Source organism: Zootoca vivipara, chromosome 1, assembly GCF_965207765.1.
Source record: "Zootoca vivipara chromosome 1, rZooViv2.hap1.1, whole genome shotgun sequence".
Taxonomy (NCBI): domain Eukaryota; kingdom Metazoa; phylum Chordata; class Lepidosauria; order Squamata; family Lacertidae; genus Zootoca; species Zootoca vivipara.
Window position 1 is genome coordinate 68,041,364 of NC_142582.1, and position 15,260 is coordinate 68,056,623.

Sequence of the window (15,260 nt, forward strand, 5' to 3'; positions counted from 1 at the left end):
AGGAGGAGGAAAAAAATAAGACACCCCCTGAAAATAAGCCATAGTGTTTTTTTTTTTTTGAGGAAAAATAAATATAAGACGTGTCTTATTTTTGGAGAAACACGGTACTACTGAAAAGAGCCTCCTCTCCCTGCCCCTCAAAAAATGACAAGAACCCACAGGTATTTCAAATGGTGAGGGGACACAAAGCAGTCTTTGAGGGAGATCTTAAACTCTGACTGAGTTCATATTGTAACTTGTAGGCTGAGTGCTACAGCAGTGGCGGCGAGGGATCAATGGCAGCCTGCCTAGGTGTTTCCCCCAATCTGGAGGTGGGTCTATCGGTCTGTAGGGTTTTGATTCATATTAAAATTATAACTTTATATTATAGGTGACAAAGTACTATGGTAAACAGAATAGGACAAAAAAATCAAGAAAAAAGGAACATCAGATTAAGAATAACCCATTGCACTTTGCCTCAGGAAAGGAGGAGACTTCAAATAGCACGCCTGTTCCTTGTTTTGGTCCTCAGGCTGCTTACTTCATGCTCAAGTCAGTTTTAAGAAAATAAACAGCTTCGCAGACATCTACTTCATTACAGACGCGATAATGATGGAACATATGATGCAAGACATCAAAACACAGTGATAAAACCTTCACCAAAAACACTTTGCAGGCCACCCCACCCCCACCCCCAGTGTTTTGCAAGAGTCTGGGGAACTTTCTGCTGATACTAAAAGAGCCAGCCAGCTAGGATGTGGCAGAAGAGAGAGAGAGAAATATCTCCCTAGCATCTCATGAAACAAACCTGTATAGCTCAGCCAACTGCCTTCGTCACTCTTACTGAAATATCCCGAAATGACTAATACCTACAAAAACATATTTTAAAAAGCTTTTAGAGATTCCAACCCCCCACCACTCCACAGTGAAGCTGATGGCCTGTCTGTGTCCAAGGAGGGCATTTTCTCTCCAGAGTCTTGTTGAAATATAAGCTTGGATGGGCAACTGCAGTAACCTGGTTGATTTGATTAGCTACTCATTAACTGAAACTGTTATGACTTCAGGAAACAAAGACTGTCTTGGTACAGACAACTTCCTTTTTCGCTTCTAGCAGCCCTCGGTGATGATGTTTTGAGCAGCAGAATTCATTTAAGGCTACCATAAATGTCACTGTCATAACTGCATCAGACAGAGCTGAAGGTCAGAGTTGACATGACATCAATGATGGTTCATTTATTATATCACTGGTTTTTTTTCCAAGTCATTAAAAGGGGTTGCTTTATGTATTCCAAAACAAAAAACAAAAACATTTTAAAATAATCATGATTACTTTCAGGGAGCTACAGAAGCTAAAGAACTAAACTTACAATAATTTCAGTAAAAGCAGATGAAAATTGCCCTGGTGATTGCTATAGTCTACTGTCTGTATACAGAAAGGAAGAGTCTGCCAAGTTGCTGAGATCTAGAAGGTTGAAAAAGGAACATGTTTGTTCTCTCTGAGCAGCCAAATGCAGCTAGTGAATGCACCTGACTTTATCATGGCCAGACTAGATGTAAGTCTGCTTCCATCACTAGGCAACAATGCAGAGACTGCTTTGTGCCTACCACAAGGGTTACGGTGAAGATGTGATTAGTTCCAAAAGACTGCTAACAGGAGAATTGGACCTTCCCCTTCACACATACAACAACATCTACGCCACAAGCACTAGTGGGATGTACTCATAGGAAAAGTGCAATACTTCCAATAGCGTGGAAACTGTGGCTTACCATGGAAAAAGAACGACTGAGTAGCACTAGGATCCATCCATCTGGAAGCAGCCTTAGTCTCCCGCAAGTCCCATCCATGGCTTCCAGTGATGGCTTGTGAGGGGCAGTGGTGTTCCCCTGGCAGTGGCGGCACTGCATTTAATGGGATGACAATGGGGCAGGGCAAGGTGGCAGCAAGGTCAGGGCGCTTGGCCAGCAGGAGCTTTGCAGGTCAATACTGAGGACCACAAAGCTCTTTATTTTAAAATGGTTTCTGTTAGCTGCAGAAGCAATGGCATGACGTTCAGAAGCAATAGGGTGTCAATCAGTGATTGACATCCATCAAAGTTCAAAGGAGGTTGCTGTAACCACCAATCACCTAATCAGTGATTACGGCAACCTCAATTGAAGATGTGCTTTCAGCACCCATCAGGGGATTGGCGCTGGGAGCGCATATTCCAAGAGGTTCCTTGTAACCAAAGATCAGCTGATCGACAGCAATAATTGAGCTTGTCTGTGGTCTTGGCAGTGGGGAAATGGTCCTAAAACTGGAGCAAGAATGAAATGACCTGCTTCCCAATGCTAATGCCACTCAGGTATGGTTTCTACCAAAAAATAATTCATTTGCAAAAGTAGGGGATAAGAACAAGCCACATTTGAAATGTTATTTCTTCTTAACCCCTTCTCTATATTTATATATATAAATGTAGGCATTGCGCACGCGGCTGAAACAGCCTTTCTCCATAACCGCTGAACCGAATTGAAACAAATTTGGGCAGAATGTACCTTGCCCACCAGGGAGGGATCTAGCATATTTTTTTCCAAAAAAGCACACCTTTCATATCTAAAATAATGATTAAACACACAAAAAAGTAGCGCCCAAATTAGACATCACCAGCAGAAGGTCTGAAGACTCCAGCAGCATCCAATAGAAAGGCAGATCACGCGCTGTCACCAGCAGAATCTCTGAAGGGTGGCGCCAAATAATGACATAATCAACCGAGCAACTGAAACCACCAAGGCAGCCATTACCAGACAACTCACAGAGTCAGGCCCGGGCCAAGGAATGGAGATACAGGGCGGAGGCCTCAGCTTGCATTTAAATACACCAAGGCGGCCATTACCAGACAACCCACAGAGTCAGGCTGGGGGCAAGGAATGGAGATACAGGGCAGAGGCCCCAAGTCGCATTTAAATACTAGCCCAAGCCAAAGCCGACAGACTAGGCATTGCCTCCTGGCAGCTGCATTAATAAACACCTGGCAGCATTAGGCAGTCATTCATCACTTCCCCTAACACGCACTTGGGGGCACGGCGAGGGGTTTTTGCTTTTTAAATTAGTGGGTGTTGTGTCACATGCGAGGCTCTGGCGGCCATTTTAAGTAACAGCAATCGTGCCCCTTTTAACCTTTTAAAATCTAAATATATAAAAATGTTCACAATGCATGTGCAGGGGCCGATGTATAGAGATACAGGGGGGAGGGGACAACACTCCCTGGGGACAACAGAGGGAAGGGTATCCTACCGAAACACAGGGATGAGCAGAGGGGTTGGAGGGAGGAGGGGCGGGATACGTCATGGATCTCTTACTGTCCTGTGTATTTTTGATATGTTTTATGATTCGTGATATTGTGCGTGCTGATGCTGGTCTGTGACCGTATTAATAAATTCATTCGTCATGGTTCGGGACAGGGTGGGGGGATCACAGGGATGACCCACAGCAACGCGTGGCCAGGCCAGCTGGTATTTCTATAAAACCTTAGATAACTGTAAAATGATATGCAAATTCACAACAAAATTCTGTATCACACAGCATTTACATGGCATTTAAATCACACATGGGTCACGTTCACCAACAGGTGATTTAACATTTGGGTCATAGAGCTTGACACAATGTACAGAAACCACAATTAAATTATGTAAAATGTTAATCTGCCAGCTCCAAAATATGTCTCCATATTCCTAGCCTTTGACTTCTCCCTCCCTCCCTCCCTCCTCCCTCTTTCTCAAAAGTACTTTTTGTCAACTCCACAATTGAACTACCAGATGTTCAACTTGATATTATTTAGCTTACTTTTAAAAAGCATGAAAGCAAAAATGAGGGACTGAAGAAATATCTCATGAATACATATTAACTGAGAAGAGAATTCTTGCACATTGAAGCCAGCTCTGACCTTAGACCATACTAAACCACAGACCTATTGCAAGACGTGCAATCTTGACTTCTCAAAACCTGAAGAAAGAATGTGCCATGCAGTGCTAGAGTTTAAGCTTCATTTAATTTTGCAACAAAATAAAAAAATTCCTTCCAGTAGCACCTTGGAGACCAACTAAGTTTGTCATTGGTATGAGCTTTCATGTGCATGCACACTTCTTCAGAAGTTTTTAAAAGTGACAAATAAATGTCATAAGCAGCAGCACCAGCACCAGCAAATCCCTACCTCACATCTGTATGCACCCCTGGTTTCTTCACTACTCCCTCTTTGTATCCAGGATTTTTAGGCATACGGTAGAGACTCAGAGCAGCCCAAGGATGTCCCTACAGATTGCTAGGACTTCACACCCATGTTTGTAGCATCCAACAACGACACTGGAGATGACTAGAAGGCACAACAGTGGTTTGGTAAGGTACAGGGATGGGTGCAGACTGTGTTAGATGCTTGCCATTCATGTTTCAGCATTTTGCTGCAAGACATCTTATACTGGAAGTGAATGGCACAAACAACTCCCCAAGTCTGCACCAGGCGCTTCAATTTTTTCTGGAATGGCCTTAGAGCTAATAAAAAAGGAACCAGTCCTAGGATGTGTCCTCAAATGCTTCTACTCCCACTATATCTGAACACACAAAAAGCCAGACTATTTTTCTCCAAGAGGGGGGGGGGTTTGCCCATAATCCCTGGAGGAAAGTCTGCATGAAACAGGTTGTGCACAAAAACAAGCATTTTTAACATGCTAATGATAGTTCTTTTCCCACTTGTTTTAGTTGCATAAATTGATGCGGCTTAGCTGTGTACAGTCTTGTTCATAACTGCCTTCTCCAAAATGTGTATCTGCTAAAGCGGTTATGCCTATCATTGTCCCTGACTACTGGCCATGCCGGCTGTTGTTGGAGGTCAACAACATCTGGAGGACCACAGGTCAGTCACTCATGTGCTAAAGTATAGTCTGCCTGCTTATTAGAAAGGGAAAGGCATGGTTTAAACTGGCCACCAAAGTGATGCAAATTAATCTGAAAGGCATTTTACCAGAAATGAAACCTCTCTGGTGACTAGTGTCAGCAGCTCAACAGCAACTCAGTTTTTTTTAACAACTAAAATCTTTTAAAACTCATCTGATTCTCGTCACTGTATTTATTTGCATATCATATGTGTATTCACTCTATATCTGCTCAGAAAATCGGTGAGCATACCACCCACCTTGAAGCAGCAGTGGCTCTACAGATGTTGTTGGAACTCCAGTTCCCATCAGCTCCAACCACATGGCCAATGGTCAGGGGTGATGGGATATGGAGTCCAGCAACACCTGGAGGGTCACAATTTCCCCATTCCTTCCCTGTGCCAGCACTGTCCACTGTTTTATGATCCCACGGTTTTTTCCTGGTATATGGCTATTCCTTATTTCATAGCAAGTCTATCCTTCCCTGCGGCATGACTTCCCTTCCTGTTCATTATGTGGAGAATGGATATTGTGCTTCAGGGAGTGACAAGAGTACAGAGCTAAATCTCAGCCACTGCAAAGGCTTTATAGTATTGGGTTGCATGATACAGCAGTCTTATTCACATTGCACTTGGTTCCAAAGCAGTTTAGTCAAAACACAAAATGATGCTAATTGTGAAGGAAGCATTTTGTGTGCATGCCTCTGAACTATCATTTAAAATTTCCAATTTGAATTAGCAACAGTGTGTTTTTCCAGCATCATTACTGGAGATGAATGAAACATCAAAAAAAGAGTTACAGAGTATTCCCAGAAGGTGAAGAAAACTGACTCTCAGTAACTTGTGAAAGACCAAGTAGAGAAGTTAGTTATTTGGAGAACCCGGAGGCAAATGCTGGTTAGCGTAATTTCACAGGTGTTTGGAAGGGGAATGATTAACCCTTGGTCTAGTTCAACATCCAGTCTGTGCAATGTACAACCTCAGTCAGTGCAATGTATAAGCAAGATAGATGAAGCTGTCTGATATTTTTGTCTTTGTCATTCATAATTTAGTCAAGTGCAACCCCACCAGTGTGATCAATTTGGAAAGCAAGTCAAACTCCGGCAAAAATGTAAAACACAGAGCCTCCTATGGACCATGAAGTCTGAGCAAAATTGACTCAGGATTCCAGCAAGGAAGGCCAATTTTTTCCCTTCTGGTATACATTTGTTCATGCTTTAGCAGATGTTGTGAGTCTCCACAGTAAATTCAAAAAATCATGAAACTGTCAGAAGCAAGAACAACGGAAAAATAAAGAGGGATAAAACCCTTTGACAAATACAAATACCTAGACAGAGCTCAGAGGTAACACCATTTAATGTTGCCTTCTGCTGTAGGAACATTCCATAGGATCATGTGTGCAAGTTTCAGTGGTGCTGCGCCAGCCCAGTTCTAGCGCTATTCTAGCCCTTCAAGTTGGCTTTATCAGCCCCATGCTCTAACCAACTGAGCTATCCAGCCAAGAATGTGTGGGATTAGGTACAACGTATGGTATACTATGCTATAAATAATACATACTGTACATCATTTGTTAGCTGTTCTCAGAAGTTTTATTGAGTGGCCATAGACTGACAGATAAAAAAGTTATTTGATTTAGCAATCTATTTATTAAAAAGTAGAGAGACATCTTTTTTGAGGGGGTTCTGTAATCATATGGAAAGCCTTTTGCTGAAGAGCTGAAGGAGCTACAATGCCACTTTTACTTAGCAGAAAGTGGAAAATATTTCTTAGAAGAAGGATTGCACATATTAAGAAATGACCTCCAACATTTTACAAATGCTTAAAAGAAATCATGTAATTCAAAAAGTGTAGCAGGGCAAGAGAGGAAATAAATTTCTTTGAATACATACTATTATATTCACATTAGGCTTCTATTGAAAAAGATCAATAAGAAAGGTCCATGCCAACAATTCATGATAAACATAGCCCTATAATCATACTTTTGTTCAAGTGAATAAAGGAGGCTCTAATTAATAGATCAGTGATTCTCAACACCATGGCACAAATAATGCTCCCATTACTATAAAAGAGCTAATAAACAGCCTAAGGAGGTATTGTAATGGGGGGGGGGGACCCATTGTCAGTTGCAATATGGTTCCTCCCACACGTCCTACTAAGAGCAACAGCAGGATATCAGATCATTAGTCTCACTAACCTGTGGCGTCATTCCATGGCAGATATACATGATCGGAATATTTTCTGTGTCTGGCCCTTGATCAAGGCACAAATCACTTTTCAGAGAATTCTGCAGCTATAGAGTACAGGCAGTGGAAGAAAAAGAGAGAGGAAAAAGAGAATACATGCTTGTTAAAATAGGACAAGTATTATACTTGATCAAAGTTATATCTTGGCAATAAAATTTTAACTACCTATTGGCAGTAAAACACAAAATTGCTTGAATGTTTAATAATGTGATGCTACAGCATCATCTATAATGCACCATTTACATTCAAGATTACAATTCTCTAAAATCTTTGTATCACTAGGATCCCAACATCACAAGCGAATTTATGATTACTTATTTTATTATTGTATTGTTTCTGGCATTGGCCCTTTCTTGGTTACTCTCTAGTTGAGGTCCTAAATGATAAGAAGGAAAAGCCATGACTCTTAGTATTAGTATTAGGTGATTAGCTGTGGGCAGAGCTAGTCAGAGCTTGGAGAGCAGCGGCGCGCGCCTAGCGGCGCGCGCAGTTTGACCCATCTTTTTGATCTAGGGCAGCAAGTCTGACACGTTTGTTAGGGGGAACCTAGGCCTCTTCCTCTTTCCCCCTTGACTTCAAGGTTTTCAAGATGGAGGTGGAGGGAACAACCGTTGTCACCTGCAATTCCTGTGCAATGTTTGTTTTCTTGCCAAAGGATGTGGGTAGCTACACGTGCAACAATTGCAAGTTGGTTGCCCTACTAGAAAACAAGGTTGCCCTTCTGGAAGAGAAGGTGCAGCAGCTTCAGGGGCGTGTATCTACGCTCCAGAGAATTAAGGAGCTGGAGCTTTTCTTGGATGCAGCAGAGCACACTGTCTGCACCAAGGAGGAGACAGGGGATCTCCCTGAGGAGGAGGTCAGTTCCCCAACACAGCAGCCAGATGTATGGAGGAACGTGACTCATAGAAGTAGAAGGCCCAGGGATCGCTCTGAGTGCTTAGAATTACACAACCGTTTTGAAGTGCTCATGGAAGACGAGGAACAGACTCCACCTGAGGATCTCTCCCTCATCACAGTTGATGAGGAATATGAAGACGAGCAGCAAAGTCAGTCCTCCGGGAATATGCAGGTAACCTTGGAAGGGACAGCACATGGAAGAATCCCAACCAAGCCTATGAAGAGGCGTGTAGTGGTGATAGGGGATTCCCTACTGAGGGGTACAGAAGCAGTGATCTGTGGGCCTGACAAGATGTCTCGAGAGGTGTGCTGTCTACCTGGGGCCAAGATCAAAGATGTAACAGAACGGCTGCAAGGAATCATAAAACCCACCGACAAATACCCCTTCCTTTTGGTGCATGTGGGAACCAATGACACTGCAAGCCATAGCTTACAGAAGATCAAAAATGATTATGAGGCTCTGGGCAGGAAGTTGAAGCAATTAGATGCACAAATTGTCATCTCTTCTGTCCTCCCAGTTGAACGACATGGCCCAGGGAGAGAGGGAAAAATAGGGGAAGTGAACAACTGGCTTCGCAAATGGTGCAAACAGGAACGGTTTGGATTCCTAGATCACGGTCTGCAGTTTCTTGAAGATGGACTTCTGGCAAGTGATGGACTGCACCTCACAAAAGTTGGGAGGAATGTTTTTGCCACAAAACTCAAAAACCTCATCAGGAGGGCTTTAAACTGACTTATGTGGGGGAGGGAGACAGTGGTCCTGAAGGTAGGAGTCTATCAAATGCTGAAGGTGATCATCCAAATGTCAAGGACCAAATGGAGCAAGCAGCATGCAGACCTAGTGGTGGGACGAAAATATCCTTAAATAAGAGACATGGGGGAATGATCAACGGTCTTCAATGTCTGTATACTAATGCACAGAGCATGGGAAATAAACAAGATGAACTTGAGCTCTTGGTACAGCAAACTAAATATGACATAATAGGCATCACTGAAACCTGGTGGGATGAGTCTCATGACTGGAATGTAGTAATAGAGGGATACAATCTATTTAAGAGAAATAGACCAAACAGGAAAGGAGGAGGAGTAGCTTTATATGTTAGGGATATGTATACCTGTGAAGAGATCCAGGATTTAAAACTTCAAAGCCAAATTGAGAGTATCTGGGTCAAAATTAAGGGAGAGAAAAACAACAGTGATCTCATTGTGGGAGTTTACTATAGATCCCCAAGCCAAACTGAGGACACAGATGATGCCTTCCTGGAACAGATGGCCAAGCATTCCAAAGGAAGTGAGATAGTAGTAATGGGGGATTTCAACTATCCTGATATTTGTTGGATGTCAAACTCAGCCAAGAGCATAAGGTCGAACAGATTCCTCACTGGCCTTGCAGACAACTTCATTGTCCAGAAAGTGGGAGAAGCAACAAGAGGATCAGCCATTTTAGATCTGGTCCTAACCAATAGTGATGACTTGGTTAGTGGGGTAGAAGTGGCAGGATCATTAGGTGGGAGTGACCATGCTCTTCTGGAGTTTATTATCCAGCGGAAAGGAGCAACCAAGCATACTAAGGTCCAAATTCTAGACTTTAAGAAAGCCGACTTCAGAAAACTTAGGGAAACGCTGGGTGAAATCCCATGGACAGTAATACTAAAAGGGAAGGGAGTTCATGATGGTTGGGAGTTTGTTAAAAGGGAGATATTAAAAGCACAACTTCAGGCAATACCAATGAGACGGAAACATGGAAGGTGCCTAAAGAAGCCAGGCTGGCTATCTAAAGAACTTTTGACTGAGTTAAGATTTAAAAGGGATATGTACAAAAAATGGAAAAGGGGGGAAATCTCCAGAGAGGAATTCAAACATATAGCCAGCACGTGTAGAGACAAAGTCAGAAAAGCTAAAGCACAGAATGAACTCAGGCTCGCTAGAGAGGTTAAAAGCAACAAAAAGGGCTTTTATGGGTATGTCCGTAGCAAAAGGAAAAACAAGGAAACAGTGGGGTCACTCAGAGGAGAAGATGGTGAAATGCAAACAGGGGACAGAGAAAGGGCAGAACTCCTCAATGCCTTCTTTGCCTCAGTCTTCTCCAAGAAAGAAAACAACGCCCAACCTGAAGAATATGGAGCGGATGATTCGGCAGGGGAAACACAGCCCAGAATAAGTAAGGAGGTAGTACAAGAATACTTGGCTAGTTTAGATGTATTCAAGTCTCCAGGGCCAGATGAACTACATCCAAGAGTATTAAAAGAACTGGCAGAGGTGATTTCAGAACCACTGGCAATAATCTTTGAAAATTCCTGGAGAACAGGCGAAGTTCCAGCAGACTGGAGGAGGGCAAATGTTGTCCCTATTTTCAAAAAGGGGAAAAGAGAGGACCCAAACAATTACCGCCCAGTCAGCCTGACATCAATACCAGGAAAGATTCTAGAGCAGATCATTAAGCAAACAGTCTGTGAGCACCTAGAAAGAAACTCTGTGATCACTAAAAGTCAGCATGGGTTCCTGAAAAATAAGTCATGTCAGACTAATCTGATCTCATTTTTTGACAGAATTACAAGCCTGGTAGATGAAGGGAACGCTGTGGATGTAGCCTATCTTGATTTCAGCAAGGCCTTTGACAAGGTGCCCCATGATATTCTTGTAAAGAAGCTGGTAAAATGTGGGCTAGACAATGCTACCATTCAGTGGATTTGTAACTGGCTTACTGACCGAACCCAAAGGGTGCTCATCAATGGCTCCTCCTCATCCTGGAGAGTAGTGACTAGTGGGGTGCCACAGGGTTCTGTCTTGGGCCCAGTCTTGTTCAACATCTTTATCAATGACTTGGATGATGGGCTTGAGGGCATCCTGAGCAAGTTTGCAGATGACACCAAATTGGGAGGGGTGGCTAACACCCCAGAGGACAGGATCACACTTCAGAATGACCTTAACAGATTAGACAACTGGGCCAAAGCAAACAAGATGAATTTTAACAAGGAGAAATGTAAAGTACTACACTTGGGCAAAAAAAATGAAAGGCACAAATACAGGATGGGAGACACCTGGCTTGAGAGCAGTACATGTGAAAAGGATCTAGGAGTCTTGGTAGACCACAAACTTGACATGAGTCAGCAGTGTGATGCAGCAGCTAAAAAAGCCAATGCAATTCTGGGCTGCATCAATAGGAGTATAGCATCTAGATCAAGGGAAGTAATAGTACCACTGTATTCTGCTCTGGTCAGACCTCACCTGGAGTACTGTGTCCAGTTCTGGGCACCACAGTTCAAGAAGGATACTGATAAGCTGGAACGTGTCCAGAAGAGGGCAACCAAAATGGTCAAAGGCCTGGAAACGATGCCTTATGAGGAACGGCTTAGGGAGCTGGGTATGTTTAGCCTGGAGAAGAGAAGGTTAAGGGGTGATATGATAACCATGTTCAAATATATAAAAGGATGTCATATAGAGGAGGGAGAAAGGTTGTTTTCTGCTGCTCCAGAGAAGCGGACACGGAGCAATGGATTCAAACTTCAAGAAAGAAGATTCCACCTAAACATTAGGAAGAACTTCATGACAGTAAGAGCTGTTCGGCAGTGGAATTTGCTGCCAAGGAGTGTGGTGGAGTCTCCTTCTTTGGAGGTCTTTAAGCAGAGGCTTGACAGCCATCTGTCAGGAATGCTTTGATGGTGTTTCCTGCTTGGCAGGGGGTTGGACTGGATGGCCCTTGTGGTCTCTTCCAACTCTATGATTCTATGATTCTATGATTCTAGTACTTATGACAGGATAAGTTAAGAATATTTCCCATCCCCTACACATGCCCTTCAGTTCACCAAAAGAGCCTCTTGGGGGGAATCAGAGACCCTCCTGAACAAGGTGGATTGTGGGCTGGGGGATGCTAAGGGAGTGGGGAAATTTGCTCAAAAGAACATTTATGGGAGGTAAAGTTTCCCATCCCCTCATCCCAATAGCAACTCCTTGCGTTCCATCACAGTTTGTTCAGGAGGGCCCAAGACCAGGGAGGCTTTCTTTGGGTGGGTGGGTGAGGAAACAGGTGGCTTCCATTACCTCCAAATTAATTTCATAGGATCCAAGCAACTGTGTATGTCATTATTCTAGTCTTGCCATATCAATATACATAAGAAGAGAACATAATAATAGTCAGATTATTCCAATGGCATGTCTAATCTATATTGTGATAGGAAGCCCACATGTATGACCTGAAAGTAAACTCCTCTCCTATAGCAGTTCCTCAGAAACTAATATTCAGAGGCATATTGCCTCTGATCCTGGAGACAGTATAAGCCATCATGACTAGCAGTTATCAATGAACTAATGTTTCATGTCTTTGTCTATTCTCTTTTTAAATACATCTATAAATCTGGTACGGGAATAGGCAAGCATGGCTCTCCGGATGTTTTGGAACTACAACACCCATGATCCCTAGCTAACAGGGCCAGTGGTCAGAGATCATGGGAGTTGTAGTTCCAAAACATCTGGAGAGCCAAGGTTGCCTATTCCTGCTGTAGACAATACTGAACTAGAAGGGCCTTTGAGCTGATCTGGAATAAGGCAGATCCTCATGTTCCAGAAGGTCTCTGTTTCATGAAAATAATGGAGACATATAGAAATGCCAACATTAATCCTTAACTTTTAAGCTTGTGAATAAATCCCCTAAAAACAATGCAGCTGCTTATATCAACACCAATGAGGGCTTGGTCAAATATGTCAATTTGCAAAGACTTTTTTTTGACAAATCTAGAGGACAAGTCACATCAAATGATTTTAGAAAAGCAATGCAAACAGTGTGACAGAGATGCACTTGGAAACTAGATGAACAGCTGCATTCACTACTTATCTTTCCTGCGTCAAGACAATTTCATGTCTTGCACAAGTACCCTTTAGTATTTCAGATTTCTTTCAGAACTTCTGTGAGAAGCCTAGCACAGCCGATACCTTTGCAGGGCTGATCTGAGCTTTTAATTTATGCCTGTCAAATAAATGTTGGATTTATCCAACAAGTGTGTGACAGAAAACTCAGTTATTCCATGGGCTTGTTCTGTTTTCACCTCCGTTTTTATATCCTTGATCAAAGAGGCCTTAGGCACCATCCCAAACAATGAGAAACACTCTTCCTATAAAGTGAGAAACCAACTCAGTTTTTATGAGGGTCTGAGTTCACTGTAGGTCTCTAGTGTTTAAAAAAGAAACCATCTTGTCAAAATAGAATTATTTTTTCCTGTGGTCATACTGTAAGTTTTTATTTTATTAACTTAACTTTCATTAAGTGCACTGCAATTGGACTAACATGTATACATAATTAGGAACAAGCTGTTAACCTGAGAATAAAAATCTATTTTATTAATTTTATTTGGAGGCACTTTCTGACAGCTAGAACAATGCTATCTTTCTCATCTTTTCAATGCCGAGTTTCATGAGAAAATGTACTACGTGGAATACAATGAACCTTAAGTGGGGTTTAAATGCACAAATGTCAAATTCATCATGCATTATCTAGCAGAGGAGTTACAAGACTGAGGGACTAGCAATTCTCTTGTTTTTTATTGCTGTGCTTTTAATGGGATTGTTTTGTTGCACATTTTAATCATGGCCCTTTATATTTTAATGGTATCGCTTTATTCCATATTTTAATTATGGTGTAGTTTTAATTATTCCTTAGTTTAACAATGTTATAGAGTTTGTTTTTATGTTTTGTAAACTGCTTAAAAGCCATTGGGCATTAAGAAGTATTATATTATTAATTTTAAAAAAATACAATTTCAGGTGTCCTAGAGATGCATTCCAGTCTGGGGTGTCTCTGGAACCTGCATTGCTCCTGGATTGTCTTGGGCCAACTACAGCTATGATTGATTTGCTCAAATTCATTTGGTGTACCATCTTTCCTAGAGAAAGCCCATTGGGCCATTGCACACATGACTTGGTCACATCCAGATTCGATGACTACTATACACTCTACATTGGGCTGAATTTGAAAGGAATACAGAAAACACTCTTGCAGGAGCCACAGTTTTCCAGGGTTTGCTTTTCAAAGTCTCTTATTTTAACTTTGTTCAATCTGCTCTGGCTTACCAATTGATTTCTAGGCTCAACTCAAAATGCTGGCTGTTACAAATGTAGCCCTAAATATTTGTTGTTGCTGTTGTTGTTTAGTCATTTAGTCGTGTCCGACTCTTTGTGACCCCATGGACCAGAGCACGCAATGGGGTGCATATTTAGAAAGAGGATATTTGAAAGCCCATCTTCTCTCACATGAATCTGTCCCCCATTCGGTGTTTTTCACTGATAACACTGTCATGATTTGTTTTGTCAACGTGTGATTTGTTTCAATGTCCAAACACAGCCCAGCAGGCTAACCATGGCTTGTAATAGGTGGTAACAAACCGCAATGTGAAGAATGTACGCATTCTAAATGTCAGATCACATCGGCTATTGTTAAATAGCTCTATAAATAACCCCTTGCATAGGGCGAATAAGAACTTCCCTCAGGTGACCCAGCAAAGAAGAGTTACAGAAGTCTTTCCTTTCTGCCCCTCCACTTGTAGGCTACAGATGACCACGCTCGTTACCTGTGTGGGCAGCAGGTTTCTACTTCAAAAGGATTCAAAAACACACCAGAAACATAGATGATACATCAGAGCATGCATGTGTGAGGCAGAGTAGCACAATCACACCTATGTCAAACAACAAGCAGCCAAACCGTTAAATAAATGAACCAAATAAATGACCTGCAAGTTTGTCCTGTGGCTGTTATCTGGGAGAATTATTTCCCACAGCTAGGAATAGTCAAGGTAAATAAGCAGGGCTCTTACCACTCCGTAGGCAACAGTGTCTGAGTACATTCTCATTTCTGGATATACGCTGACAAGGTACCACCTAAAGGTCTTGCACTGCAGCTTTTTCCTCAAGGCTTTCCTCTCAGAAATATCACCAATGTCAATTCCAGAATCCTGTGCACATTGACCAAAAAAAACATTTCAGAGATATAAAAGCCATCCTCCTGCTCTCTGGCAGTTCGTGTTACAATTCTCCGTGCTCTTTTGTACAGTTCAGTGAAAAGGGGGGAAAGGAACACAGGGATGTGCACTGAAGCATGGTTAGCATACTTTAGCTGCCTTAACGCAATAGGTATTTCATACAAGATCTGAAGTATTTGTGTTAGTGTGCTTAAACATAAAAGATACCATCATTTGGGGTCCTGATCCAGAACATTTTACATTCAGTGGGTTAGTTTCACTAACTTCAATGG

The 15,260-nt window shown here is 42.3% G+C and overlaps 1 protein-coding gene across 1 annotated transcript in view; it reads right to left on the minus strand.

The window, feature by feature from the left end:
* GALNT18 (polypeptide N-acetylgalactosaminyltransferase 18) overlaps positions 1-15,260 on the minus strand; it is a 271,487-nt gene that overhangs the window by 32,660 nt on the left and 223,567 nt on the right. Inside the window, exons 8-9 of the mRNA XM_035119072.3 lie at positions 14,824-14,961; positions 7,075-7,170 (exon numbers count right to left, since the gene is read on the minus strand). Coding sequence (XP_034974963.3) covers positions 7,075-7,170; positions 14,824-14,961 — 234 coding nt within the window. The remainder of the gene's footprint in view (positions 1-7,074; positions 7,171-14,823; positions 14,962-15,260) is intronic.